The sequence below is a fragment of the Panthera pardus genome, unplaced genomic scaffold (genome assembly GCF_024362965.1).
Source record: "Panthera pardus isolate Hobbes unplaced genomic scaffold, ASM2436296v1 HiC_scaffold_18, whole genome shotgun sequence".
Lineage (NCBI taxonomy): Eukaryota > Metazoa > Chordata > Mammalia > Carnivora > Felidae > Panthera > Panthera pardus.
The window spans coordinates 740,951-758,830 of NW_026526743.1; the positions used below are offsets into that span (position 1 = coordinate 740,951).

Sequence of the window (17,880 nt, forward strand, 5' to 3'; positions counted from 1 at the left end):
TCAGGGAGTGGCTGGGTGGTCGGGAGAGAGACTTCCCCCGGACTCAGGGCTCTGGAAGCAAGCACTAATCTGACGGAGGAGACAGGCAACAGCTCCCTCCTGAGTAATCCATGCTTCCCATTTAATGCTGGGGATAAGATTAATCTCACCCTCACAGGGCTCCCCATACAATGGCCAATTCAAGCTCCACAACTCAGCGCGACAGTCCCATGGAGGAGGCAGGACCCAGTCTCACGCTCAGGGAACTTTAGAACGATGGCGGAGGCATGCCCACCATCTTCAGGAAGCTCTAGTCTAATACTCATCCGGATGTCCCCCGAAGGGGGCAAAATTGCCCCCCTCAATTGAGAACCGATGTCCTTAGACAGACGAGGGGAACATGTCGCCTCATCTCGAGCGACCTCCCAGTCCCCAGAGAGGCATGCCCCAGACACCACCACCCGCCCCCCCCCCCCCCCCCGGGAAAAATTCCCAGTCTGATAGGGGAGGCATCACTCACTCTTAGAGATAATCTAATCCGTGGACAAGTGACACACGCCCCCTTCTGAGGGAGATCCTGATCTGATGGAGGAGGGAGAACGCAACTCAAAGGCACAAGGAACTCCTACACTGACGGGGAACCTATCCCCACCCCAGGGACCTCCCAGTCTGATGGAGGAGGTCTGCTCTAGTCTGATGAGGGAGGCCGACTTTTTTTTTTCTCGTACATTCTCCCTCCCTTCTTGCCCACTGAATGAGCAAGGCAGGGGGCTTCCTCCTCCCTCCTCCCCAGCTCTGTGGTGTATCCCAGAATCAGGGAGCTTCTACAGGAGGACACCACGGTTTCCCAGCCCTGGGACTTCCCTTCGTTGGTCAGCCCAAGACCAGGGCCCCATGGGGGTGAGACATGTCTGCCCTACAGCTCCCTGCTCACCTGTTCCTCAGATGACTTGGCTGGCTCAGCCCCTCAAGGCAGTGGCCGTAATGACACCACCCAGCTATCGAGCTTCTGGTGTGCCAGGCTTGGCCGGGGCTTTCCGCACCTGACTCAGGGCGCCCTACTCGGGGAAGGACGGGGTCCATCCCCACCTTACAGACCAGGCTCAGAGGCCAGAAACCGGCAGAGTGGAAAATAGGCCCAGATTTGTCTCCCTCCCGATGGATGAGTGTGACGTATGGGTGCCAGGTAAGTGTGCTGAGGGCTTCGTTGCTGACTCACTGGAGCCTCTCAGCCGTCACGTTACCGTTCCCACGACTCAGAGGGGGAAACTGAGGCTCGGAGAGATCAGATGCCGCTCCGAAGCCACCCAGGCAGAGACAACACTGGTGCTCTGGTTGTCTGACTCCAAAGTCCATCGGCACGGATCCGGTCTTCCAGAAAGGAGGTGCCTAGAGTCAGGAGGGCAAAAAGTTACCGAGAGCGGTCCGTGAGAAAGGGAAGGGGGAAGCGGGATTGGGAGGTGGGGGGCGGGGGGGAGGAACGATCAGGCCACCATGTCAGCCCAAGGGGGAGCCCCTGCAGCAAAGATTGCACACAGAGGAAGCCCAGAGTAGCAGAAATGGCCAGAATCCCCTACCTTGCCTGGCTCAGTCAATGGCCAGACGCTGCCAGGAGCTGGTGTCCCCGACTGGCAAGCTGAGGCAGAACTTGAAGGAACCAACTGTGGGAGGCTCTCAGCCAGCCATCTGCACGCGGGGCAGCCACGCCACATGTCTTTTCTTGAGAGATCCAAGCAGCCTCTGCCACTCCCATATCTGTATTAATAATAGCAATCGTTGAAAAATAGTACCTTCCGTTTCCCGAGAACTGACTCCTCGCCAGCTTGGGTCGACGCATTGCTAACTCCTTTGACCCTCACAACCACCCCATGAGGCGTTCGCTGGGTTTCGTCCCCATTTTATAGATGAGGAAACTGAGGCTCAGAGGGGATAAGTCACTTGCCCAAGGTCACGCAGCTGGTAAGTGGCAGAGCTGGAATTCGAAGCCAATTGGACAGGGAGCCCCATTTACGGATGAGGACGTTGAGGCCCAGCATTACGCCGCCTACCGTCTGTCTACGATCGCCTCACTGGGATCCCTCTGAGATTGCCCAACCCCACCCAGGGCAGATGCCAATATCCTTAGATGTCTCCCACCGCATCACCTTGGCCCGATAGAGGCAGTGCACGGGGCAGAGGATGTCTGGTCTCAAAGCCCGAGGAGAGGATGTTGCAATCCTCTGACTCAGCGTCGTGCGTGCAGACCCAGCAAGAGGGAGAAAGGGGAAGATCAAGTCTTGGCCAAGGCCCCAGAAGGGCTGATCCTGCTTGGTGCCAGGGGTTCCAGAAGCTGCCAAGGCCCCAGGGTGGGGAGGAACCAGGAGGTACAGGCCATGCTGCAGGAAGCTGGCCTGTATTCACTCCTGGGGGGTGGGGGGAAGGGCAGCCTCTGGGAGCAGGGCAGTCCGCAAACCCAGGGTGGAATCGCAGCCCAAAGCTGTGTGACCTTGGGCAGGGCCCCCCAGCTCCAGGCTCAGGTCTGTTCTCCCCTGTCTGTGCAATCTGCTCGCTTTCCTGGAACCCTCTCTTCAATCTAAATCTATACCTTCCTGCCGCGACGCGACCTTCCCTCCATCAGCTCGACCCTCTCTGTGCCTGGAGCCTGTAGACAGAACATAGACCTGCTAATCTCTGGCCGTGACTTTGCCTCTTTGTGCCTGAGTTTTCCCCTCCTGAGCCATTCCCTTCTTAGGGGATAGGGGTCTGGAGTTAGACAGGAGGGGGAAGGCCTGTGGTCTCGGGGACCGATTGCCCCAGCAGCCGGGCTGCGGGGGACACAGAGACCTGGCATAAAAATCTTGATGACCCTGAGCAGGGACTCCGCTCCTCTGTTGTGTCTCTGTAAAATGGGAGTTTCAGCTGGATTTCCTCACGAGATGTCAAGAGGATTACGTGGGCCAATTCTTCGTGGGAGTTCGGCCCACGGCGAATGGGCCCATCTTGCTTTATCTCTGGGCGGAGAGCGTTACAGGGAAGGCCTGGCCCGGTGAGTTAAGGCAGGCAGTATGGAGGCAAGAAGGGACACCGTTCATTCATTCATTCAGTTATTCATTCTGTACACGTGGTCTCAATCTGCTCTGCAACCCTGTGAGGCAGGGCTGTTATGATCCCCAACAGTAAAGTCACCAACAAAGGCACAGAGAGGGAAAGCCACCTATCCAAAGTCACACACAGCTGACACATGACAGAACCGGGCCTCAAACCCATGTCCTCCAGGCCCAGCATGTTGGGTCCCAATTTCCTCAATGAAATGGGCCCGGCTGTTGAAACTTTAGGTTCCTGGATAGGAATAATTATCACCGTTGTTCCTGTGGTTATAATAGGGATCACAATAATTGCAGCCACACTGCATTTAGCACTTCCTATCCATCGGGCCCTGGAGGACGGAAGCATTAGGGTCTCGATTTAGTCTGTCTGATAGGTGGGGAAGTTGAGGCTCCGCGAAGTTAAGTAATGGCCCGGAAGCCACACTGCTGATGAAAACAGAAGCTCGGGCCTCAGTTGGGAGCAAAACTTGGGACAGAAAAAGGCCCAGGAATTAAGCCAATGGGAACCTAGTATCTAACAAGCACTATCCTCCCCTCTTGGAAGGCCCCCAAGAGCAAGAAAGTGCCCCAAGGCCCACAGACTTCCAGCTAGGCCTTTGTTTCCTTCTCCTCGGGACCTTGGACGGGCACAGGCTCGGCCCTTCCTTCCCTGGGGGTAGGGGTAGAAGGGAAGGAGCAGTGGGAGGGAAGAAAAGATTTGCACAGATACAAAAGGCAGCCTGCGTGAGGGAAAGTGGTTAGACAACCATGCAGGACTTCCGGGCTCTCTCTGGGAACTTTCTGGGACTCATCCAGGGGCTGCCCCCTGCCGGCAGGGGACCTCCGGAGCTCAAGCGCAGAGAGGGGAGACCCTAGTGCTCCCCGCCTGGGGTGCTGGGAGCCAGGGGGGAAAGGAGGGGGCAGCCGTCCTGGTTCCGCATCCTCCATTCCCGACACCGGAGGGAGGCGGCTGTGGGAGCTGGGACTTTCCTGAGCAGTAGAAGATTCTGGGAAATTAGACAGCTGCAGGGCGGGGCTGACTCCAGGCCTCCCTTCTCTTCCCTTCCCTCAGTCGCTGCTTGATCCCAAGCACTCCTCTCTTCCCTCTGTCCCAAGGAGGCCCTCCTCAAACTGCTCCTCCTCCCTCAGACCATGCTCTCCGTCCTCAGACCCTCATGTCCTCACCCTCAAACCTCTTCCTCCATCAGAACCCACCCCCCACCCCCCTGCCCCGCGCCAGCCAACTCTCTCCTCCTCCCTCCGAGCTGCTTTCCTCACTTGGTCCTTCTCAGACTTCCTCAGACAGTGCCTCCTCCTTCAGACCTTCTTCCCCCCCTCAGAGCCTCACCTCCTCCCTCAGACCTTCTTCCCCTCCCTCAGAGCCTCACCTCCTACCTCAGACATTCATCCTCTCCCTCAGATCCTCACCTCCTCCCTCAGACCTTCTTCCCCTCCCTCAGAGCCTCACCTCCTCCCTCAGACCGGTTCGCTCTCCCTTCTCCCCCTCTCTTAGACCATTTACTTCTCTCAGACCTGTCTTCCTCCTTTAGGTCCTCCTCCCTCAGACTTTTACCCGTCATCCATCCTCAGACTCAGACCCCCCAGCACTCTTTCTGGGCCCCTCCAAACCCCCTTCTGGGCCAAATGCATAACCCCCCTCACCACCACCCCCCCCCCCCCAGGCCCGTCTGGGCCCAAAGCCATCGCTCTATCTGCCCTAGGGAGGCTGGGAGGAGGAGGAACTTGGGTGTCCTTCCATTTCAACCTCCTAGGGTCACCACCTTGACAAAACCCGCCCCCTCTGAGGCTCAACTTCCCCTTTTGTACAGCAGGGCTGTGCTCCTCCCCAGGTGAGGGAGGGCTGTCTGGATAGGAATGGCAGCACCCAGACTCTCCAGCCTAATTCCTTCGTTTCCTGCCCTGGGCGAAGCTCCCCCGACACGGGGAGGCAGGGGGTTGACATCAGTCCCATTTGCCAGAAGACCAAACCGAGTCTCAAGACAGAGGATTCGCCTGAGGTCCCACAGGGAGCAAGTGGTGGAGGTGGGACTGGACCCAGGCCTTGCCCCCAAATGTTTCCCCATTACAGGGGCTAAGGGGGCTTGGGGGCCACCCAGAGAGAGGCAGAAAGGAGAGAAGGGGGAAGGGGTGAGGCTTCTCTCTCTCCACAGCTGCTCCTCACATCCCTGGTTAACGATCCACCGGGGTGGGGCCAGAGTCGTGGGCAAAGTCCCTTCCTGGGGACGGGGCCCCACACCCACTTTCAGGGTCGCAGAGAGACGCCGCCAGGGAGACAGAGACACAGACAGAGATCGGGAGACAAAAAGAGACAGGGGGTGGGGGCCGGAGACAGGGAGCCGAGGGCCAGGGATGCAGGGACAGAGTTGCAGAGACAGGGCGAGACACGAGAGAGCCAGGGGGACCTGCGTGCCTCCCGGACGGATCCGGGGTGCAGCCGCCACTCCTCTGCCCCCCGCCCCCGATCCCCGAAGCCTCCCCCTTGGCCTCCGGTAACTCAGTGACCCGGACTCAACCCCAGCGACAGCCCCGCCTCAAGGGAAATCCGGGAAAGCCCCGCGCCGCTGGGGCCCCTCCCCGGGGCGGAGAGAAGGGAGGCAGGGGCGGGGACCCGGCAAAGGCCCGCCTCTGCCCCTCCCCGCCCACTAGCTCCAGCCCGCCTCTGAGTCATGCCCCCCAACCCGCCCGGCCTGTTCCCCACCCACCAACCCCGCCCGGGCGGGAGGGGGAGGTGGGGGAGAAGGGGTGGCCGGACTAGCACCCCGCCGCCCCCGGGCCCAGGCCGTGGCCGCCCCGACTCTGGTCTCGTGTCTCCGCGTCTCTTGCTATCTCTCTGTGTCTCTTTTCCTTGGTCTCTCACCAACTCTTCGCCCAGAAGCTCGAGCTGAGTGTGCAGGGATCCCGCGGAGAGAGACACATTCGCTGTTTCCCTGTGCCCTTCCCCACCGCCCCCCACCCCCAGCGAAGTTCAGACCCTCGGCTGGGACACATGGAGGAGGCAGGGATGGGGACGGGGCTGGCAGAGGGACAGCGCCCGGGCGCCCGCCGAGGGCAGCCCCTGACCTGGGTGCGTCTTTCTGCTCCCGCAAAGGAGGAAACGGCTCAGAGAAAGGAAGTGCCTGGTCAAGGTCACCGGGCGAGGAAGTGGGAGTCGGGACTCGAACCCGCGCCCTAGGGAGCCCAGGGCCGCTTGGAAGGCCTCCCTAGGGAAGAGGCCGAGCGCAGACAGCACTCGAGAGACAGTGATGGTGAGAGACACGGAGACAATAAATAGAGACAGAGGCAGTGAGAACAGAGAAAGACGCCAAGGTCGAGATGGAGGGACGGGGGAGAGAGAGAGACACACCCAGGCCCAGAAAGACTATCCGGATCGGAGAGTCAGACGAGACAGAGTTCGAGACTCAGAGATAGAGACAAATAGCCAGAGACACCAAAGCACTGAGACAGCGACTGAGAGAGGCAGGCAGCCGTAGGGGTGGGGACCCCCTGGCCCTGACCCCGCCCCCTCCCCCCTCCCCGCCCCCCACCGAGGCCCAGCCGCCGGGGGCGCCGCGGGGTCGGGAGAGGGGCGGGCGCGGCGGCGCGGGCGGGACGCTCGGCGGGCTGCACCGCGGGGCGGCGGGAGCGGCGGCGGGTCCAGGAAACCCCTGGGGCGGACGGGTGGCCCCGGGGGCGGGGGGGGGTGGGGGGGCCGGGGGCGGGGAGGCGGGCGACCGGCACCGCCCCGGCCGACAAAAGTCCCTTCAGTTCAGCCGGCGGCAGGGGAAGTCCCGGCGCCCGGCGCAGCCACCCTCCCGTGCAGCCGAGCCGAGCCGCGCTCCGGCCGCCCGCTCGGCCGCCGTCCCCGGCGGCCCCATGCCCCGATGCCCCGCAGGGGCCATGGACGAGGGGCCCGTGGACCTGCGCACCCGGCCCAAGGCCGCCGGGCCCCCCGGCGCCGCGCTGCCGCTCCGCAAGCGCCCGCTGCGCGCGCCCTCCCCGGAACCCGCCGCCCCCCGCGGCGCCGCGGGCCCCGTTGTCACCCCGGATCCCCTAGGCGGCGGCTCCGACTCCCCGGCGGTCCCCGCGGCCCCCCACGGACTGGCCCGGCCAGAGGCGCTTTACTACCAGGGTGAGTGGCTCCCACGGGTCCTGGCCAGATGGGGGTCTGACGGGGCAGACAGTCACCAGAGCCAGGGAACTGAGTTCAGGCCGCACATACAGGGGGTTCCATGGAGCTGAGAAACGGGGGGGGGGGGCAGGGGGTGAGGGGGGACAGAATCCAAGGTCCCAAGGACACGGATATGGGGTTTCTGGGGAGCTGAGAGGGGGCAGAGCCTGAAGTCCCAGGGACACCGCTGTGGAAGCATCAGGGAGCAGTGCCTTGGGACACAGATATGGGGGTCCCAGAACACCGGGTGTTCAGGGGGCTCTGGGGGACAGAGCTCAGCATCCGAAAGCCATAGGTATGGGGACCCAGGGGATGGTGCCCAGCAGCATAGATAGGGGGTCTCAGGGAATCAAGCGGACAGAACCTACAGTCACAAGAACAGAGTTACAAGCTCGTTAGAACCCAGATATCTAGGGTTATGCAGAATCACCACTTGGGCTCAAGAAACTGGGGTTCCTGGCATCCAGATCCGTGGTGTCAAAGGCAGTCAGGGAAACAGCGACTGGGGTTCTAAGAAGACAGATACTAGGGATGTCAGGACATCAGAACCTCAGGAACCCAGGAGATACCAGACAATAGTGGGAATCAGGAGAACAGAGTGGGAGTCTGAAGCATCCGAACCAATATCTGGAGACCCAAGGATGGAAGGGAACAGATGGAAGGGAAGGGGGTCCTGGGGAGCCAGCGGGACAGAGATCCGGGGCTCTGGGCACCCAGTTAGGTACAGTCACATAGGACGGATCAGGGGCTCATCTGAAGTCACGGGGTCAGGGGGTCACAAAGTCAAGGCCTGGGGACTGAGGGTTCTAGGGTTCTAGGAATGCGGGCCAGGACCGGGGAGTTCTGGGACTGGAGGACTTAGGGCCAGGATGAAGAATTCAGGGGTGTCCAGACAAAAGGCTGCAGGGGACCAAGAGCTGGCACTGGAGATACGAGGACTTGGGGGCGCAGGGATGGGGGCCCCCAAGGATCAGGAGATGATAAAGAAGGCCAAACATCATTCTCTCCATCCCTGATCTCAAGGAATGGGCATCTGCTACCACCTTACCATCCCCGAGTGACCCCAAAAGCTGCAGAGAGCCCATGCCTAGTGCCTCCAGATTTTGGCCCCGTTCCTGCACCTTCCACCCCATCGGAGTACAGCACTTAGAGAGCCTCAGCTTGTGCATCAGGAGGCCTGCCACTGCCTCCTCCCCTTTCCCCGTTCCCTGGATGAGAACCCAGGCCTCAGTTTTCCCCATCTGTGTGGTGGGTGGATATGTCTTCGACTACTGCCATATTTGGCTTCTGACGCCATTCCTCTCTCCTTCTGACCCCCTTTCTCCCCAAATCTCTACACAGTCACCCCACACCCTACACCCATTCTTACCTCCCTCAGCCACAAATTCACCCAGCAAACAGGCCCTGGGGTCCCCTGCTGGGTGATGATGGGGTTCAGTCCCGTCCTTAAGGGACTCTGCCTAGTAAGAGATGGAGGTCAGAGGCATGAAGAGCTAAGTGACAATGACCGTGACCAGGGCTCACGGGGAATGGTGAAGGCGGAGGAAGCTGCCAGAGCCCAGAAGATGGATGTACAAGGCCAGGTTGTCTTGGGCCTCTCAGCCCCAGTATGAGATGCAAAAGGGACCTGGAAAGAAGGACAGGTGACACAGGAGGGGTGAAGGCCTGGAGGTAGGGGTGGGTTGAGGGTCTGCTGACTTGGCCTCACCACCCATGTCCTTTCCTCTGTCCAGGACCTCTACTGCCCCTGTACCCGACCCCGACCATGGGCTCCCTCTTTCCTCTCCTGAACGTGCCTACACCCCTGTACCCCATGGTGTGCTCCATGGAACATCCCCTATCGGCTGACATCGCCATGGCCACCCGTGCAGATGAGGACGGAGACACGTGAGTAAAGCCCCCCATTAATGGGGGGAGTCAGCCCTACCCCCCACCTCACCCACCACAACACATGGGCTTCTGAATTACCTCTACCTGAGTTAGAATCCTGTCTCCACCGCTGGCTGTGACTTTGAGCAAGGCTTTCCCCCTGCCCCCCCCCCGCCGCGCCTCAGTCTCCTCTTCTGAAAAATGGGCAGTCTGACAGCACTTACATCCTAGGACTGTTTTTGAAGCAGGGGGCATCAACATATTTATCAAAATGCAAACACGAGAGGGGCGCCTGGTAGAGCGTGCAACTCTTGATCTTGGGGTTGTGAGTTCAAGCCCCACGTTTGAGATTACTTTAAATAAATAAAATGTTTTTTTTTTTTATTTTAATCGTTTATTTTGAGAGAGAGAGTGTGAGCACGCAAGCATGAGCGGGGAAGGGGCAAAGAGAGAAAGAGGGAGAGAGAGAATCCCAAGCAGGGTGCTTGCTGTCGTGTCGCAGCCTGACTCGGGGTTCTATCCCACTTAACCGTGAGATCATGACCAGAGCCAAAATCAAGAGTCAGACACTTAACAGACTGAGCCACCCAGGCGTCCCTAAATAAATAAAATACACCCAAAAATTCTTTTTTAAAAAAATCCAACCGCGAGAAAGACATTTCATTGATTGACTTGTTGTATGAATTATGCACGTTAAGCTCTTAGCACTGAGCCTGGTAGGTTAGAAATGCTCAATAAGTATTAATTCATATTATTACCTTATGTTCAGCCCAGCACATGTACACACAGACAAGCTTGAAATAAAAATTGCGCAGAACAAAACAAGTCACCCTTACTAGATGGGATCTACTTTGTATTTTCTATTCTAGTGTGTTTCCTGATCTCACGGTCGTAGGCCATTCAATTAATTTGCCGATCCCTTAAACTGATTTCACAAATCCGATAGTTGATTGCCTCCAGCTTGGAGAACTTGCCCTTGAGGCTGCTGAGAACCCCTGCGCAGGATGGTTTAGCTCTGTGCTCACCACACACCTGAACATCACGATTCTTATTTACCTACCTACGTTGGAACTTCCGCTGGCCACTTTCTACCCCCCCCACCCTCTGCCTGAGTTTCCCCCTATAAAAACAAGAACTCTAAGTGTGTGAGTCTGCGAGGCAGGCGTGAGATGACTTTTATAAAGCGCTTATCTGGGCATTGGTTTGGGGACTGGAAACGAGAGGTAGGGACGGAATGGACAGGCTTACTTCTGCAGAAAAAGGCGGACCGCCAACGCTGGCCAGGGAGGCGACTGCACATCCCCCAGCCTCAGTTTCCCCTCCTGGAAAATGGAGGGCTCCTGTAGCACCCATCCAGATTAAGACTCGGCGTAATGGTGTACCTACATCTAGAGCATAGAACAAGGCCAGGCACACAGTAGGTCCTCAGCACCTGGGAGTGGATGTTCTAACAGAGCTTCCCAGCTGGTTGTGGGCCACTCTTTGAGTCCAAGCAGGAGAAAGTGCCTGATCCATAAAAGGCTGAACAAATCTAGTTCCCTCCCACTCTGGGTACCTCTGGGGTCATCTGTGAAATAGATTTAATTTGTATCTGCCCCCGGGGGTGATTTGTTTGCAGCCTGTGAACACAGAAGACCTGGCACCCCAGTCTCAGGGCCCGCGCCCCTCCCTCCCTCCCCCGCTCTCCCCGCCCCCCCTCCCCTCCAAAGCAAACACTTCTTCCTCAGCTGCCTGCTGGGGGAAATCCCTTCCCGCAGAACTTGACCGCAGCCCAGCTGCTCTGCCTCCCCCACGTCAGCACCCGTCACTCACTCGCAGCCTCCCCCTCCTGGCGTTCAAGCTAACCTTAACCCCTTCCGCTGGGGCCAAGACATTACCGGAATGGACAGCTGGCTAGCCTGGGAGCGGGGGAGGGGGACACGCTAAGTCTGGTTCCCCAGAGCAGCAAAGCTTGGTTGGGAGGCTGGACCCCTAGGGACTCAAGAGAGCAACGATCTCAGGGCATCTGGACCCTCAAGAGGTCAGGCGCCGGGGAGCTAGAACTCGGTCTCCAAGAGAGAGGGGAGGCCGGAGTACTGTATTCCTCTGAGGGGTTAAGCAACAGGGTAGAGGGCAACTTGGGGATCGATCACTCCCAGGCACTGGGGAAGCTGGTATCCGCAAAGAGTTAGGGCACCGTATTACCTACCGGGTCCTAAGAGAGCTGAGGGGTGGATGCCGGGATATGGGGGACAGGGAGGCAGCTGGAGCCTGAGCCCTGAAGGGTGGAGTTCGAGACGCGCCCCTAGGCTGCAAGACTTGGGGTCCTTCCCTCCAGGGAAGCTTGGTCTCTGTGGTTGGCCTCCCTCCTGCCCCACCCCCCAGGCGAGGATGGAAGGGGGGGTGCCGGGGGAGGGGGGGGGGGGGTGGCCGGGGTAGATCCCCGGCGGGAGGCTTCCCTCCCCCGGGAGCAGGAAGCGGAGCCCCGCCCAGCAGACCTGTTACTGGAAGTCCGAGGGCTGGGCCGCCCCTCCCGTCCCCACTTCCTCCAGCCCCGCCCCACCCCCTGCAGCCCGCGCGTTTATGGGAACTCGGGCCTGGACGGTTTCTCTGAAATCATTCGCTCCCTCTGCCCTCACTTAACCCTGCCCGCCCCGAGGGGGACGCAGGCCGGGCTTCCTGGGAGATGAAGGGAGCCAAGGGAGCCCTTCTCCGCCCCTCCACCCTCACCCTGGCCCAGGCCCGGCCCCTCCCCCAACATTTTCCTTTTAAATTCGGCGTTTCACCAGGTTCAGGATCCAGGTTCAGCGTTTCACCTGCGGAGCTGCTCTTGGGACGTGGGCGCTATTGTGGGCTATACTTTATGGGGGAGAAAACGGGAGGGCCACGTGACTTTGCTCTAGCACCTGCAGTGAGGGAGGGTTGCCCCCAACTTCCAACCCTGGCCTGCTCAGCCCCCAAAGCCGCCATCCCTGGTGCCACGGTTTAGCATCCAACTCTTGCTCTCATCTCAGGTGTTGATCTCAGGGTCGTGAGTTCAAGCCCCGCGTCGGGTTCTGATTTTAAAAACTTAAAAATTAGGGGCGCCTGGGTGGCTCAGTGGGCTAAGCGTCAGACTTCGGCTCAGGTCATGATTCCCGCGGGGTTGGTGGGTTCAAGCCCCCACGTCAGGCTTTGGTGCTTACAGCTTGGAGCCTGGAGCCTGCTTCGTAGTCTCCCTCTGCCCCTCCCCCACTTGGGCACGCTCTGGGTCAAAAATAAACATTAAAAAAAATTTTTGAATTAAAAAAAAAAACAATAAAGTATCGATTCTGGAAGCACATTTCCATGGGGGGAGCCAATGCTCACCGGCAGCTTGGGCTAGTAAGAGGCAGTGATGGGTGAGAAACTCGTTGCTCTAGTAAATGGACTTTAAGAAGGCTGTGTGGCCTGTGTATATACAGTTAACCTTGTACCCTTAGTGCTAATGTTCCCCCCTACACACACACACACACACACACACACCCCATCATCCCAGATTGCCCTCAACTCTAAATGACTCTTCCAGGTTGGGGGCTGTGGGAAGGCGCATGGAGTTTACTGGGACATGCTCTCCAGATCAATGCCTGTGGGGATGAAGGAAGCAGGACTGCACAGAAGTTGGGCTGCTGTGTCGCCTCAGGGGGCCTGAGCAGTGCAGCTGGCGCCAGAGGCTAGGCCCTCTGTGCCAGCAGCGACCAGTCACGGGATGCCAGTGGATGGCGGCTGCCCCCACTCATGCCCCGGGCAAGCACTTCTTTTCAGCAGAGGGTAATTCCCAGAGACAGCTGATAGCTCACGACCTTCCCATAAGCTAAGGGAATGAGTCCTTCAGTCTGGAAGGGGGGATCTGGGTTCTGCGTGCGGCCCAGCGTCCAGAACGATGACTCCATCCCCCTCCATCCCACCTCCCCTTTGGACAAACACTCCTCCAAATAAATGCTCTGCATGTGGCATGCAAGTCACCACTGGTGGAGGGAACTCGATGGCACCTGCCTCATCCCCGCGCATTTCACACATGAGCAAGCCGGGGCCGGAGAGAGGTGGGAACAGGCCCCCAGCTCTCCAGGCTGGCCAGGGATCACTGCGATGGGTTCATTTATTGGGTACATGTGTGCGGGGCTCAGCACCGGGCAGCTGTCCTGGGCGCTGGGCCGTGACCAAAGCAGACAGAACGCCCTGCCCTGGTGGGGTTGACATTCTAGTGGGGGAGATTCAGACAGGAAACAAGTGTACAATGTCAGATGATGGTGTGGAGGAAAAGTAAACAGGGGCGGGGGGAAGGGGAGGGAGTCGTAGCCATACCGTTTTAGCAGAGGCCCAAATGAGGGGAGCCAAGTCTTGCAGGTATCTGGGGGACCACTGTTCCAGGCGACAGCCAGTGTCAGGGCCCTGGGAGGCAAGCGTGCTTGTCTTGTTCAAGGAACAGCAAGAAAGTCAAGCAGAGTGAAGAGAGCAGACGGAGGAGAAGCCAAAAGGGTAGAAGAAGGGGGAGACAAGCCCCCACAAGGCCTGTTTGGCCTTTAATCTGAGGGTCCTGAGCAGAGAAGGGGCTTGATCTGATTTAAGTTGCAAAAAGGGCTCTCGGGCTGCTGGGGGGGGGGGGAGGGGGGAGGACAGTCGGTAGAGCCGGGGTTGAAGCAGGGAGGCCAGTGAGGAGGGAACCGTGCAGGAGGGAGGCGATGGTGGCTGAACCAGGATGGAGGGAGTGAGGGTCAGAAGTGATTGGATTCTGGATGTTCCTCCAAAGTCCCCGGCACATGTTGGAGTTCGCGCCACTAATTTTATGGGGGCGCGAGGTAACCAGCCCCTAACGCTTGTGATCCCCTCCCCCGCCCCCAGGCCACTCCACATTGCCGTGGTGCAGGGCAATCTGCCTGCTGTGCATCGGCTCGTCAACCTCTTCCAGCATGGGGGCCGGGAGCTGGATATCTACAACAACCTACGACAGGTGAGCCCGGGGGGGCCTGGATCTGATGGAAGAGAGGGCCGAGGGTCCGGACTCCTGAATCCTGGGACGGGAGGAGCTGGGGGCCGTGGCTCTTGAATCTGAGGGAGGATGTACTCCAGATTTCTGGTTCCTGAGGGAGACTGGAGCTGGGGATCAGGACTCGGAAATTCTGAGAGACAGGACTGGGACGCAGGGCAGGGCACAGGTCCCTCACAGTCTCTGTTCCCCCAGACGCCGCTACACCTGGCTGTGATCACCACACTGCCATCTGTGGTCCGGCTCCTCGTGATGGCCGGTGCCAGCCCCATGGCACTGGACCGTCATGGCCAGACAGCAGCCCACCTGGCGTGTGAGCACCGCAGCCCGACCTGCCTCCGGGCCCTGCTGGACAGCGCAGCCCCGGGCACGGTGGACCTAGAGGCCCGCAATTACGACGGTGAGCACCTACCCCGGCGCCGAGTGGGACTGTCTGGCAAGACCTGGAGTCCAAGGGCCCCCGAACCCAGGTTTACACTGAGTCTTCCCGTACCTCAGGGCTCACCGCCTTACACGTGGCCGTGAACATGGAGTGCCCCGAAGCCGTGCTGCTCTTGCTGGAGCGAGGCGCAGACATCGATGCGGTGGTGAGCAGGCGCGGGCCGGAGGCGGGGCCAAGAGGAGCCGGGGCGGGACCCCCAAGGGGGTGGGGCTTGCGTGGGACACCGCGCGAGCGGGGGGTGGGGGTGGGGCTTGAAGTATCTACGGGGATTGAGACGCCAGACCCGGCGGCTGGGATGCTGGCCGCCGGCTGATTGGGCAGAGCTTGGAGCGACTCCGAGACCTTCCCTCCCTTCTGCAGGACATTAAAAGCGGCCGCTCCCCACTCATCCACGCAGTGGAAAACAACAGCCTGAGCATGGTGCAGCTGCTGCTGCAGGTGGGTACTGCCCTCGCCCTTGGCCGCTCGCCCACCCTCTCCTCCAGCACCAGCCCAGCAGTCGCCCCCACCCGCCTCCCCCGTCCCTGGCATCGACCCTGCCTTCCAGGCCCGGCTCCCTCTCGTGCTCCGCTTCCAGCGCTGTCTCTCCCTTCTAGGCCTCTCCATTTGTCTATGACCTCACCCCTCCAGGCTGCCCTCTGGTCCCGGACCTTCTCCCTTCCCTCCCCCGCCCCCAGCCGAGCCGGGCCCGGTGCAGCGGCGGCCTTGCTCACCCCGCTTTCCGGTTTTGACCCTTTCCCCGTGCGGTCCTTCCGCCCCGCCTGGATTCTGGACCCTTCGTTTCTCTGACTCCGCCCCTACTCCGGCCGGGCGGCGGAGTCCTGCTCCGGCTGGTTCAGCCCGTCCGCCCAGTCCCGCTCTGACCCGCCCTGGGTTCTGCTTTCCACCCTTCCGTCACCTCACCCAGCATCTGGTCCCGCCCGGGTCCTGGCCTCGGTCCCCAGCCCCGCGCTCGGACCCCGTCCCGGCCCCGCCCCTCCTGTGGCCCCGCCCCACCCGCCGCCCGGGCCGGGGTCCCGCGGGGCCGCGGCGGTCCTGACCCTCGGCTCCCGCCCCGCAGCACGGCGCCAACGTGAACGCGCAGATGTACTCGGGCAGCTCGGCGCTGCACTCCGCGTCTGGCCGCGGGCTCCTCCCGCTCGTGCGCACGCTGGTCCGCAGCGGCGCCGACAGTGGCCTCAAGAACTGCCACAACGACACGCCGCTCATGGTGGCGCGCAGCCGCCGGGTGAGTGTCCGCGCTGGGAGGGCCTGTGCCAGAGCGCCGGTCCACGCGGATGGGACATCGGAGTGCGCGCGCGTGTCTGTGCCCGTGCGCGCGGGGGAGCGGGACAGCCTGTGGGGCCGTGGGAGCGAGCTCGGACAGGGGACACTGAGGCACGGAGCCGACCGCGCACGAGGGAGAGCAGCGTGGGCTGGAGGAGCCTGGTGGTGACCCCCGTCTTCCTACAGGTCATCGACATCCTGAGGGGGAAGGCGACCAGGCCCGCTCCTGCATCACAGCCAGAGCCCTCGCCGGACCGCAGTGCCACCACCTCCCCTGAGAGCAGTAGCCTCCTCAGCTCCAATGGTGAGAACCTAGCTCCGCAGCGCCAACCTCCCAGTCTCTCCTCCTCGCACAGCCGTCCAGGCTCCCAGCCCCTCCCCCCACCAACCATCCAGGCCCCATCCAGGCTCCCAGCCCCTCCCCCACCAACCATCCAGGCCCCATCCAGACTCCCAGCCCCTACACCCACAACCATCCAGGCTCCCAGCCCCTACCCCCACCAGCCATCCAGGTCCCCATCCCCTCCCCTGACAGCCATCCAGGCTCCCAGCCCCTCCCCCCACCAACCATCCAGGCTCCCAGCCCCTCCCCGTACCAGCCATCCAGGCCTCCAGTTCCTCCCCCCACCAACCTCCAGGCCCCGACCCCTCCTCCCACTCCCCACAACCATCCAGGACCCCAAGCCCTTCGCCTCTCCTCCCCCAGAACCATCCAGGCCCTTGTCTCTGCCCTCTAAGAATCTTTCAGGCTCCTGTCTCTACCCTCGCAGAACCTTCTAGGCCCCTCTCCCTCCCCAGACACCCAGGGTGGTCTGGACCCCTTCTCTTTAGAGCTGGTCTCTCACTGCGCCCACCCTTCTTCTTCCCCCAGGTCTCCTTTCTGCATCACCCTCCTCCTCGCCCTCCCAGTCTCCCCCCAAGGACCCACCTGGATTCCCCATGGCTCCCCCCAATTTCTTCCTTCCTCCCTCATCTCCACCTGCCTTCCTGACCTTCGCTGGGGTCCTCCGAGCCCCTGGCCGGCCGGTGCCCCCCTCTTCAGCTCCAGGAGGCAGCTGAGAGGGATGGGGGGGCAGATCTCAGACTCATGCGGAGCGACCTCCCTGCCCTGTTGGGGTCAAGCCTCCTGGAAACTGTGAAAACCTCACTCTGCCCCCCCCCCCCCAATCTTCAGGACCAGGATTTGCACAGAGGCACAAGCATCTACCCATAAGCCCCCTCTTCCAAGCAAAGATATCTTCGCGCCCCATGCCCCCCACCCAGGACTCTTACACCTTTTATCCTCTGGCACCAGGCCCCTGTCTTGAGTTCTGCCCAAATTCCTTCTCCTCTCCCAGAGCTGGTGGAACCAGGGAATCGCCACTCCCCTCACCCCCTCTACCCAGATGGATGAGAAGGGGCAGATGGGCTGTAGCCAGGCACTGATAACAATGTAAATTATTAGGCATTTTGGTTAGATTTCTTTTGTAATAAACTATTTTTGTACCATACCCGGCTTGGCTGGGCCTCTTGCACGCGGGGCCGCCAAACCCGCAGACTCCATGGGTGACCGCGTCTGTCTCCGACCGATGATGACAGGTGCGGTGACTCTGGGATTTCTGGTGCGTTCGTCGTGCCGTGTCACCGCGCCACTGTTTTCTGGGCATGACACAGGGCGTGACGTCTTTCCGGGGGACCTTTTTGGATTCCGTAGTGACCCTGGGGGTCTGCAGATGGGCGGGCTTCTGAGGCTTGTTGTGTCCCTGTGGTATCACAGCTGACTGTCACGGGACTGATTGTGTCGGGCCTGTGTGCGTGTGGCGCTGGTGAGTGTTTGTAACGTTGAAACCTGTGGTCATCGTGTGGCTCCATGTGGCTGCCTTGCCTCACGTGCCCCTTTTCTTTTTACTCCGTGATCCCAGAGCCCTCCCCCCGCCCCGGCCGCCATGCAGTGTTTGTGTTTTGACTCTGTGGATGTGTCACTTACGTATCACTCAGGGGTTGCATTCATTTCCTGTCACTACTGTCACAAAACACCACAAATTTAGTGGCTTAAAACACCAGATTTATTCACTCACAGTTCCGCAGGTCAGAAGTCCAAGATCGGGGGCGCCTTTGTGGCTCAGGC

At 60.4% G+C, this 17,880-nt stretch overlaps 1 protein-coding gene and 1 long non-coding RNA gene across 4 annotated transcripts; one reads left to right on the forward strand and one right to left on the reverse strand.

Annotated features, from left to right (window-relative positions):
• Positions 1 to 467: 467 nt before the first annotated feature.
• LOC109253264 (uncharacterized) lies at positions 468 to 11,444 on the reverse strand. 3 transcript variants are annotated; one of them, XR_008423261.1, is made up of 3 exons: positions 11,270 to 11,444; positions 1,557 to 1,734; positions 468 to 1,368 (listed from the first exon to the last, which is right to left on the reverse strand). It is a non-coding gene; the product is annotated as an uncharacterized LOC109253264 (long non-coding RNA). The 3 variants fall into 3 exon arrangements; XR_002074310.2 differs by lacking the exon at positions 11,270 to 11,444 and adding an exon at positions 6,126 to 6,599; XR_002074309.2 differs by lacking the exon at positions 11,270 to 11,444 and adding an exon at positions 2,124 to 4,307.
• BCL3 (BCL3 transcription coactivator) lies at positions 6,856 to 17,263 on the forward strand. Its single transcript, XM_019426062.2, has 9 exons — positions 6,856 to 7,173; positions 8,946 to 9,099; positions 13,921 to 14,029; positions 14,261 to 14,465; positions 14,564 to 14,652; positions 14,868 to 14,945; positions 15,568 to 15,735; positions 15,960 to 16,077; positions 16,645 to 17,263. The coding sequence occupies exons 1-9, from the start codon at positions 6,918 to 6,920 to the stop codon at positions 16,830 to 16,832; spliced, it is 1,365 nt and encodes a 454-aa protein (XP_019281607.1). The 5' UTR covers positions 6,856 to 6,917; the 3' UTR covers positions 16,833 to 17,263.
• Positions 17,264 to 17,880: the final 617 nt, after the last annotated feature.

Excerpts from the sequence above, each read along its gene's own strand:
- BCL3 (XM_019426062.2), top strand. The coding sequence starts at position 6,918 with ATGCCCCGATGCCCCGCAGGGGCCATGGACGAGGGGCCCGTGGACCTG. Across the intron at positions 7,174-8,945 it reads AGAGGCGCTTTACTACCAGG|GACCTCTACTGCCCCTGTAC; the intron begins GTGAGTGGCTCC and ends TCCTCTGTCCAG. Across the intron at positions 15,736-15,959 it reads TGGTGGCGCGCAGCCGCCGG|GTCATCGACATCCTGAGGGG; the intron begins GTGAGTGTCCGC and ends GTCTTCCTACAG.